Genomic DNA, 10,495 nt, shown 5'->3' with positions numbered 1-10,495 from the left:
AGTGACTAACACATAAAGAATACGTTTATCTCAACTTTATCGATATTCGAATCCTAGATCTCATGATGATAACATCTCATGTGCTAGATACTAGACCGTCCCGAAAAGAATGAATCAAGCCCAATCATGTTGTATGAGCACATTTATAGGTAAGCTCCTCCCACCTGATAACCGATGGTGAAAAATATCCGTACAATATTAATCATTCGAAGAACGGATTTACCAACTAAAACAAAATAAAATAAATAAAATAAAAAATAAACAACATGACAGAATTATGTAAAGACTAATCACACTGACGTATCAATGGGGCTTGCTTTGCACTTGACCGGACAGTATGAAGCAATGTGCTGATCATCCTTTGATCAAATAAACAAATTCAATTTCGATAAATAACTTATTCTCATATGAATGCACAAACACAGCTTGATTCCCAGTATGAAGCATAGTTTTCTCATCAAGTACAGTCTAATAGAAAAATAAGTACAAATGTAACGGTATAATTTTGCAAATCCAATTGGTCGCATGCTGCTATCAAAAATATTACTGATCAGAATATTGGTAGAGTTCCAACTATCTCTTCACATTCCATGAAACCATGTAGTACAGTTACAGGTTCGATGAATGATCAGTGAGGGCTTCATCGCCAGGGAATGAAAGTCTTGGAGTAGACCGGAATCACAAAATTCATCTCCAGAGTGATCAAGCAGATCTTTAAAAGCTTCAACTTTTCTATCAACCAACAGTTTTCTGTCAACGCTCACATGAAGTCATCTTCAAGTTCTTGCAGGGATTTATTAGCAGATGCAATCTGCTTGTTGGATGTCATCTTCTCAGAGACCATCAGACTCTTGTAGCTTCTTACCTCTGCTTGTTTTTCCTTTTCAAGCTTCTGCAATTCTTCCCTCTTCTTCTGCAAGACCATGAAAACGAGGGGCTGAAGAAAATAGATTTTTCAAATAACAAGTAATGTTCCAAACATTCTTTAGTCACTCATGCAGAATAAGATAATTCATAGCACAAATTGAACCTCATGAATATAGAAGAAACCTAGCTGTACTTGATAGAGCTGCCTATTGTCCCCAATTAACAATTTCCTAAGTATGTCGTCAAAATGCGCTTATTCATTAAACATGAAAAACAACTCACTTTATCCCTTAGCTGGGCCTTCCTTTCTGCTCTTTCTGCAGCATTGATAGCTTCTCTCTCAGCTTCAAACAAAGAAAGTTAATTGTCAAGCTCAAACAAAATACCAATATATGTACCGGAATGGAATATAAAAGCTAGTTACAAGTGATTCTCTTCTACTGTGCACTTCAAATGAAATACAATGAGAGTCTGGAAAAGAGAAAAATTCAAATAACAATGTTTTGCAAAGTGCAATCTCAGCCATGCTTGCAATATAAGCTAAGTCTCTCAACTTATAATTATATCATATTAATGAATATAATGTCTATTGTTTTCATATTTACCCAAAAATTTCAACTGCAAATTGATACCTTTCAAGTCTGGTTTCCTCTCAACCTTGGTCTTGTTCAACCTGTTAACAACCTCATTTATGCGTTTTTCTACCTTGACTGTCTTAACCTATCAGAATAAACAAGGCCAGTTACAGAGATTTCAAAAGAAGGAAGACAAAGACAGACATATCAAACCAAATTTCATTTCAAATAACAAACAAATGTAATCACAATTACAATATAACCATCTCCATAGTCCAGTCTATCAAAAAGGGTAATTGTGGATAAGAAGGAAAAAAAAAACTAGGTTGAACAGAATAGATCAAAACAAAATCAAATTAAAATACAAAATAGACAACTGCAGATCAAGAAAAAAATATTGGAAGAATCTAATGTAGCATAGTACATAAAATGGTGCTAAAAGGTCCCCTTGTGGCGGTGCGGTAGTTAAGACATGGGTGTTGTCACATGAGGTCTTGGAGTCGAAACTCGGTGTGTCCATCTTCTCCCATACCTTGAATGTGTACTAAGTAAAAAATTCATCTTGTGGATGCATCATAACAAAAACCCTGATAGACATTATAACAATAGACATAGCTAAGAAAACCTTTCTTTTTACCATGTAATCTTATATGAGTCCTTGCTTAATAACATTTTATTTTCTCCTTTCCATGTTTAGTATCTTTTCATCATCACTACGAATCTCTAGAAATTACTATCATAACACTAAAGAATAAAAGGGCAATCATGATTTGAAATCTCGTACCACATCATGTGATACGAAACATATTATTCCCATGAATAACTAGAACTTAATATTACTTGGCACTAACAATATCTCTTATATCATTATGTCAATCATGTTAATGAATATTGTCTTATGCCAACATTCAACATCCAATGGGATGCTACAATAGAAGTTAAGATGAATTGAAATAATGTGATGGAGGAGGATCCAAAGATTTCATCTTTTTTTAGAGTTATTTTCCTCTTTTGCATTTTTTGATTTTGAGTCCGTTTATAGTTTTTAAGATTTTGAGTCTATTAAGATTTTTTTGTTTCTATTAGGATTTTGTTTTCTTTTTATTAAGATTATTTTTCCTTTTTTTTTTTTTTTTTGCATCTTAGAGTTTTGAGTCTATTTAAACAATTGTTTAGTTGATGCCAAAGAAAGTTTTTGAATGAATAATATCAACTAACGCTAGACAGGATAGCAATTATCTTGCCAGCTGTATTCATTCCCATGGTTCAAATAGGAATATCGGAAATAATCTTCTAAAACTTGTTGATCCGGAAGAATACTAGGAAATTGGGACGATAGAAAAAAATGGCACATACAAAAATATTATTCATTCAAAAACTTACTTTAGCATCAACTAAACAATTATTTAAATAGACTCAAAATCCTAAGATGCAAAAGAAAGAAAAAACAATCTTAATAAAAAGAAAAAATCCTTATAGAAAGAAAAATCTTAACAGACTCAAAATCCTAAAAACCCTTACTGACTCAAAAATCAAAAAAATACAAAAGAGGAAAATAACTTTAAAAAAAGATAGAATCTTTAAATCTGCATCATAATATTATTATTATTTTTAGCTTGTGTCTATATATAATATCAAAATTGTATAAGAAATATGTAACACAAACTCCAAACTCAAGTATATAGTTGTCTAATCTTTTTTTTTTGGTCATCTTTATCTCCTTCCTCCTTCCACCTCTAATTTGCCGCCAGCACGGTACATCAAAGCGTTGGCACACTATCAAAACAATATTGTTCTAGTCAAAGACCAAAACTTCTACACGAATGCACAGCTCAAGATTTTGAACCTCAAGGGCAATATAGAAAAAAAAAAGCATTATTTTCCTTGCATTAAGAGGTGCCCTTAAAGAGTTGAGTGCCTAGAGTGAGGTGCTGCATGCTTTTGAAAGGTGCTCACCTAGGATAAGCTTGATGCGATCTAGCCTAGCCCTGGCTTACCAAGCCGCCTACGAAAGTAGCCAAGAGGCCACTAATATCATTGCATTAGATCATATCCTAGGCCTCTATCTCACTACACAAATCCAATAAATTTACGTTAAATCTCATTTCATTTCAATGAAAGGAACACGATGAGGTGCTATGGTGTGACTATAGCTGAAGAGTGCATCATAAACTATTAGATCCAAATGGTTACTAGAGTAATAAACACTTCAGCTTGCAAAATGTAAATTTTAAGTTGATCATTTCAGATGAAACTTTGTAAGTGAAGAACACTGAAATTCCATGCAAGCCAACATATAATATTGAGAAAGATACAGCCATCAAGTGAGCACAAATATGTAGCTTTACCATCTTAGGATTGTAAAAACCAACTTGGCCAACATCCATGGAAGGGGTTTTCTTCAAATTATACCATGGTGTATAAACAACATCAAGGCTGTTCATCTTATTGCCTACAGAGAAATACACAGGATTATAAAATAAATGTAACATATTTTCTAAAATTTTACAGAAAAGGAAAGACAATATTCTTCTATTATATATTTACCTTGTATTGAATTAGCTTTGACAAGCTGGGTACAATCTTCCAATAAACCTTCACTTATATCATCAATAGTCTGGCCCTTGTTCAATCTCAAATAAACATGTGCAGAAGACATTTTGTCTACGTGAAACCTACACTCATAATGACACTCAGTAAGAATTTGATATTCTTGCAGGAGCATTAATTTCTTGGAAAGATAGCCAAATTGAACCATCATATCCTAGCACCACAAAGGAACCATAGAAGCCTACAATGTCTATGGTATTCTTCAAAGAATTTGATAAAAGAGGTACTTAAGAAGGATGGAAGAAAAGATGGGACAGTAACCAATCTAATAGCAACCAACCAGACAAAGCAACAAAAAAATAGTTTGCAAAAAATTAGCTTCTCATTAGTTAGCAAAAATATTGCAACCAAATTGAATAAGTTACTTTATAGGAGGGGAAATGCAGCATAATGATATAATGGAAGCAATAAAATTATCTTCTTCTAACTCTGTCTATTTCCCTTGGTCTCTCTCTTTCTACACTTTGTGCATCTAGCCGGCCACCTCTTCTTCTTGCAACTTAGTTACGCTGGCTTCCAAGGGGGAACCAAAGATCACTGCTCCCACTTTTGAGCTCAAATTGAAGCTCAATTGCCTGTAAACTTGTTCCTAAGCTCGTGTCCACAACAACTTAGTATCAGAGATAGCCATGGGTGTCAATTTCCAACTAAGCGTGCTGGAGTTTATGGAGGAACTAAAAGAAGAATGAGCCAAGGGTCAAGAAGAAAGTGCAAGGTTAGCCACCCAAGTCTTGACAATAACCCCGGATTTGTAGGCCCTTTAGACCTCTACATTAATAAGAGACGACAATATCAGTTCATGAAGGCTCCAATGGACCATAAGCATCAGAGGGCAATCAAGGAAACTGAGGAAGGGAACCCTTTCTCCTAGGAGTGCCTCCCCTAGTGATTGTAAATTTGTAACATCAAGCCCCGAGGTTTGACTCCACTAATATGATTGGAGAAGACCTGTTCACATGGTTATTATGGTGTGGTCTCTTCTTCATACACCGGAAATAAATATGAAAAAATTAACATCATCTCTTACCAATTATAAGGAAATGCACAACTATGATTCTTAAAAATTGAGAATGGTGGAAATAATTCAAGGAGCTCTGCTACAATCACTTCAAACAACCAGATCAAGATGGGATGTTAAGAGAACTAACCAAGCTCCGACATACATGCTCAGTCAATGAGAACCTGTGCTAGTTCGAGTGCTTACTTATGTAGGACCCTTACTAACCAACTAAGAGGTGGACCTTTTCGCCTCTAGGCTATTGCCACACCTACAAATAAATGTTAAGGCACATCATCCAAAGTATCACACTAGTGTCCCACGTCTTGCCTGCTTCTATGAACAAAAAATATTAGAGATCTAACGAAATGACAACACTGCAAGAACTTAAGGCAAAAAAAAAAAAACTATCTATCTGATGCTTGAACAATTTGAGATGGTCAAACAATGTGCAAGAAGTCTCTTCCTCAATTTTGATGAACCATTCTCATGGGAGAACAAGCGCAATTGCTTGTTCATGTCAGATGGAGTAGATGCTCAAGAAGGCTCTCAAATATTCAATAATGGCCATCAAAGGGACTCTTAATCTCAACTAATGCAAGAGTCAGCCATCATTTGCTCACATCTTGTCTCGGTCCTCATTAACTCAAGAAGCACACATAATTTAATCAACAACAATTAGCTACCAAACTAAAGTTAGAATGAGATGAGAAGCCAAATTTTTCGGTAAGGATCACTAATTGAGAATGACTTCAGAGGATTAGGTTTAGCCTACGGATCTACATACTACTAGGCAAAGAAGGTATACCAGTTAATTTCCTAATTCACCCCCTAACAAGATTTGTTTTCATATCAGGGACTAGACGGTTGAACATGTTTGGTCCTAACCTTATGTACTTCGACACCAGGAGCCTAGAATTTACAACACATGGATAGTAAGAAAAGTTAAAAGGCACTAGACAATGATCAAAGCAGAAACCCCTTAGAAGATGGACATGAACCAAAACACCAAATAAGCTGAACCCCAATTGCGCATGGACCAGTCCTATCCTTGTGACCATAGTAGAATCATCTAATTCAATTCTCCATTTTGATAATCCTCAAATTCTCTTAAATTTATATGACTGGCAAGATTTGGTCCGTACAGGAAAAGTTATGTACTGAAACAAATTACCATGCAGACAACAGATAAAATGTAGAATAACAATTGGCATGACAACAGGCTGGACAAAGAATGACTACGGATACAAACTCACAATCGACTATGAATATGCAATAACATTGGAATTTGAGAAGAAGACAACAAATAGATATATCCTGAAACATCGACTACAAGATTAAGTAATCAGCACTATGGAAAAAGGTAATTACCAAATGTCTTCGGGGAAACCATACTTGATGAGCTCCTCGTTCTCGTGTTTGTCTAACCCCATGAAGATGGTGTAGTCCCCGACATCCGGGCGGGCCTTGAAGTAGAAAACCATCCTCGCCTCTAGCTTCCAATCCTCGTTACCTGCAAAACAAAACAAAACAAAACAAAACAAAAAGGTAATCTGGCAACCTAACCTACCCTCTCGCCGCTCTTGAATTAAAATCGAAGTAACGATTTGAACAACGGTGCAAAGATTAGGGTATCCGGGTCTCAAGGGGCAGAGATTTATCACTTCCGGGTCGCGTAGGCGAATCGAATTCGGCCAAGGGAGGTCAGGCCAATGGAATCAATCGGGAATAGGGTTTCGTGGAGGTTTGGGGATGAGAAGGAATTGGGAAGAATTTGTTCTTCCCTATCAATAAGATTCAACACAAAGCGGCAGCGACACAAACGAATAAGAGATTGAAAAGAATCCGCAGAAATGGCGGTGATAGAGAATTATTTTAAGCCGAAAAAGGTTATTCTGTATTAATTTTAAAAAATAATTCGGAGGTAAATGTGGCAAGTGGCAGTATACTTGATAAATTTAAAAATTATACTTATAATTGAATTACATGAGTTAGTAATTTCTAAAATACTAAATTTTGAGTTAGACAATTTTTTGGATATATCAATTAAATTATTTTTAATATTAAAAATTTTAAATTTAATATCTTTTTACGTTTTCGGATATACAAAAAAGAAATTTCTTGGCCCCCTTTGAAATGTCAAAAACCCCAAAGCGTCGAAACAGAACGCCGCCGCCAGTCAGGAAAGGTACGGCGGAATGTCGAAGTTCGTCCGTCGCATTTTTGGCGGAGCCCTAACAACTCCCCCTTTCCTCCTTCCGTCTTCTCGAGGAAGATTCTTCTCCTCCATTGAAGCTGATGGCCTCAGAAGAGGAACGGAGAAGGCCGCCGCCGCCGAAGGCGGTGGCTCAGGAGGAGGTGCGAATGAGGTAGCGGAGAAGCTGTTGATCAAGCTACGCTACCAGATCCAGCAGAAGGATGTCCGATCCCATTCCTCCCTCTCCCTCGCTCAAACCCTCATCCGCTGTCACAAAGCCCTCTTCCCCACCCCCTCCCACCTCTTACGATCCCTCATCGGCGCATCCCCTAATCGTCACACACACTTCCCCCAATCCGCCTGCAACTTTCTCGTCTTCGCGTACGCCTCGCTTAACCTGCCCGACGACGCCCTTCATCTGTTCTCTCTGGTTGAACGAGAAGGCCCGAACCTTTTCCCTTCTCTTTCGGCTTGCAATTTCCTGCTCGAGACACTTGTCTCCCAGAAGAGGTACTCCGACGCCTTGTCCTTATTCTACCGGGTGGTCGCCTCCCCAGTCCGCCCAGACACCTTCACCTACAACAAGGCCATCCAGTCAGCTGTCAAATTTGGAGATCTTGGCCGAGCCACCGAATTATTCCAGTGCATGGAGCACAAGGATGGGTTAGTGCCAGATTTTTTCACCTTTAATTGTCTTATTTCTTGTTGCTGGAAGGAAGGGCGCTCGGATGACGCTCAGAAGTGGTATGAAGAAATGACGAAGAGGGGAATTGCACCTACCCTCGTCACTTATAATACGATGATTGATGGGTACTGCAAAGTCGGGAACTTGGATGCTGGTTTTCGAATTCGGGATCAGATGTTGGCTTCCAAGCTGAAGCCAAACCTCATTACATATAATACTCTGCTTTCTGGGCTTTGTCGTGCCTGCCGGATGGATGATGCAAATGCCTTGTTGGATGAGATGAGAAAAGCAGGTCTAACACCTGATGGGTTCACATATAGTGTTCTCTTTGATGGTCACTCAAGATTTGGCGACCTCGACGTTTTCTTTGAGGAATTAGTTAGAGCTGGCGTCCCAATTGGAGGGCACACTTGCAGTATACTGCTGAATGGACTTTGTAAGGATGGGAAAGTTGCCAAAGCTGAGGAGGTCTTGCAAAGGCTGGTAGAGGAAGGATTAGCTCCAACCAATGTGATCTATAATACAATTGTTGATGGCTATTGTCGGATAGGTGATATAGACGGAGCCTTTGAAGCAGTGAGACGAATGGAGTCACTTGGATTGAAAGCCGAAAATATTACGTACAATACACTGATAAATGGTCTATGCAAATTGCAGAGGATGGAAGAGGCAGAGGGTCTTATCAAGGAGATGATAGAGAAGAGCGTTTCACCCTGTGTAGCAACATATAACACTCTCATTGATGCTTATGGGCGAGCTGGTAATTTTGAGAGGTGCTTCGATATTGTCAATGTGATGCAGAATGATATGGGAATGAAACTAAATGCTGTGACGTATGGATCACTGATCAATGTATTTTGCAAGAACAACAAGCTTGTTGAAGCAGAGGCTCTTTTTCTAGATATGTCGTTAAGAGATATTCAACCTAGTCTGAAGATATACAATATTCTAATTGATGCATATTGTAAACAGGGTCAGTTGCAAAAGGCTTTCGAAACGGTAGAGGAGATCAAGAGTACCGGTTTATCGCCTAGCATTGTTACCTATAATATTATCATAAAAGGTCTATGTGGAAGTGGAAAGATAACAGAAGCTCAAGACCTGGCCCTTAGTTTGAAAGATAAAGGCCTTAGCCCTGATGCAATTACATATTATACTCTCATATCTGCCTATTGCGATACAAGCTCTGCAGAGAAAGCCATTGAGCTTTACCGACAGTTGGAGAAATTAGGCCTCAGACCAACCTTATCAACTTACTACGCTTTGATTACTCAGATGAGTATAGAAGGAAGGATGCAAGATGCTGAAACTTTATTTGAAGAAATGTTGCAGAAGAAATTGCTTCCTGACAAGGGTATTTGTAGTGCAATGATATCTGGTTATCGTAATTTTGGAAGTCCGGAGAAGCTACTGATCCTACAGAAAAGGATGGAAGAGATGGGAATTTCATCTGATTTGCAGAAACTGAGTGACATAGAGGTTGCAGAGGCACAGATTTGAAAGCTTGTGGCAGTTTCTTCCTTATCTGCCCCATTTCTTAGAACTGGCTGCTCTCATTTATAGTTCTGTTTTGACCATGAAGTAATCCAATATGTTCATGCACATTGTACACTATATTTTACACCTTTATTCTAGATTTTCATCTGTAGTTTTTGTGGCATCCCTATGTGTTACAACGAAATAATTTTAGCTGCACTAAAAGTATATGTATTGAGAAAGTAGTCGGCAAAGATTATACTTGTGACAAAAGTTTTTTTTTTTATAATTTTTTTTGTCACTATTCTATTCTTTAAATAACACGACTATGAGATAAATTGTTTCTGTTTTATGGACAAGTCTCAAGCTATTTATTGTTAAAAAAAATACTTTGGCGAGGAATAAATATTTGTGCTAAAATATTATTGATTTTTTGGGTTAATTTATAATATAACGTTTTATTATTAATTAAAATTATTGACCTCAAATGCTTTTAGGGTACTTGATAAATCCAATGAAGGTGCAGTTTCATTGGTGCATTCATGGGAGAGACGGTCAAGCCTCAATAAGTTTATGTGGCTGATTGCAGTCTCATTTCGAATGAAGCTACTCAGTCTAGATTTGAGCTGTAGATGCCATTTCCATTTGAATAGAGAATTATTTTATACGTTGGGCATGGCAATCCATTTTGTTGAACATCATTTGAGCAATTGATTATCATTTGAGTTTGAGTTCCTTCGTCAACCAGCCGGATTGAGCATTCGATTAAAGTTAACCTAATCAAACAAATTGAAATTTTAACTAAACAAATCGAACAAACTGAAATTTTTTTAACTAATTGAACCAACTAAATTTTACTATGAAAACTAAACAAATCGAACCGATTAAATACCGATTAATTTAATTTTCGACCGAATTAACTAAAATTTTAAAACTAAATTAATCAAATTTATATTTGATTTAATTAATTACATTTTAAAATAAAAAATAATTAAATTAATATTTTTATTTGATTTATTTGATTTAACTGAATTACTAATTTTAAAATCGAAACAGAATCGAATTAACTGAAAATTGAACTGAATTTT

At 36.8% G+C, this 10,495-nt stretch overlaps 2 protein-coding genes across 2 annotated transcripts; one reads left to right on the top strand and one right to left on the bottom strand.

The window, feature by feature from the left end:
- Positions 1-275: 275 nt before the first annotated feature.
- Positions 276-6,914, bottom strand: LOC121984250 (coiled-coil domain-containing protein 25-like). Its single transcript, XM_042537090.1, has 6 exons — positions 6,421-6,914; positions 3,990-4,117; positions 3,791-3,894; positions 1,500-1,587; positions 1,150-1,211; positions 276-913 (listed from the first exon to the last, which is right to left on the bottom strand). The coding sequence occupies exons 1-6, from the start codon at positions 6,531-6,533 to the stop codon at positions 761-763; spliced, it is 648 nt and encodes a 215-aa protein (XP_042393024.1). The 5' UTR covers positions 6,534-6,914; the 3' UTR covers positions 276-760.
- Positions 6,915-7,181: 267 nt separating this feature from the next.
- Positions 7,182-9,593, top strand: LOC121984249 (pentatricopeptide repeat-containing protein At5g12100, mitochondrial-like). Its single transcript, XM_042537089.1, has one exon. It carries the CDS (start codon positions 7,248-7,250, stop codon positions 9,429-9,431), a length of 2,184 nt encoding a protein of 727 aa, XP_042393023.1. The 5' UTR covers positions 7,182-7,247; the 3' UTR covers positions 9,432-9,593.
- The last annotated feature ends 902 nt before the right edge of the window (positions 9,594-10,495 follow it).

Source organism: Zingiber officinale, chromosome 5B (genome assembly GCF_018446385.1).
Source record: "Zingiber officinale cultivar Zhangliang chromosome 5B, Zo_v1.1, whole genome shotgun sequence".
NCBI lineage: Eukaryota > Viridiplantae > Streptophyta > Magnoliopsida > Zingiberales > Zingiberaceae > Zingiber > Zingiber officinale.
The sequence above is the reverse complement of the archived record's forward strand: the minus strand, read 5'-3'. Positions and strand labels throughout refer to the sequence as shown.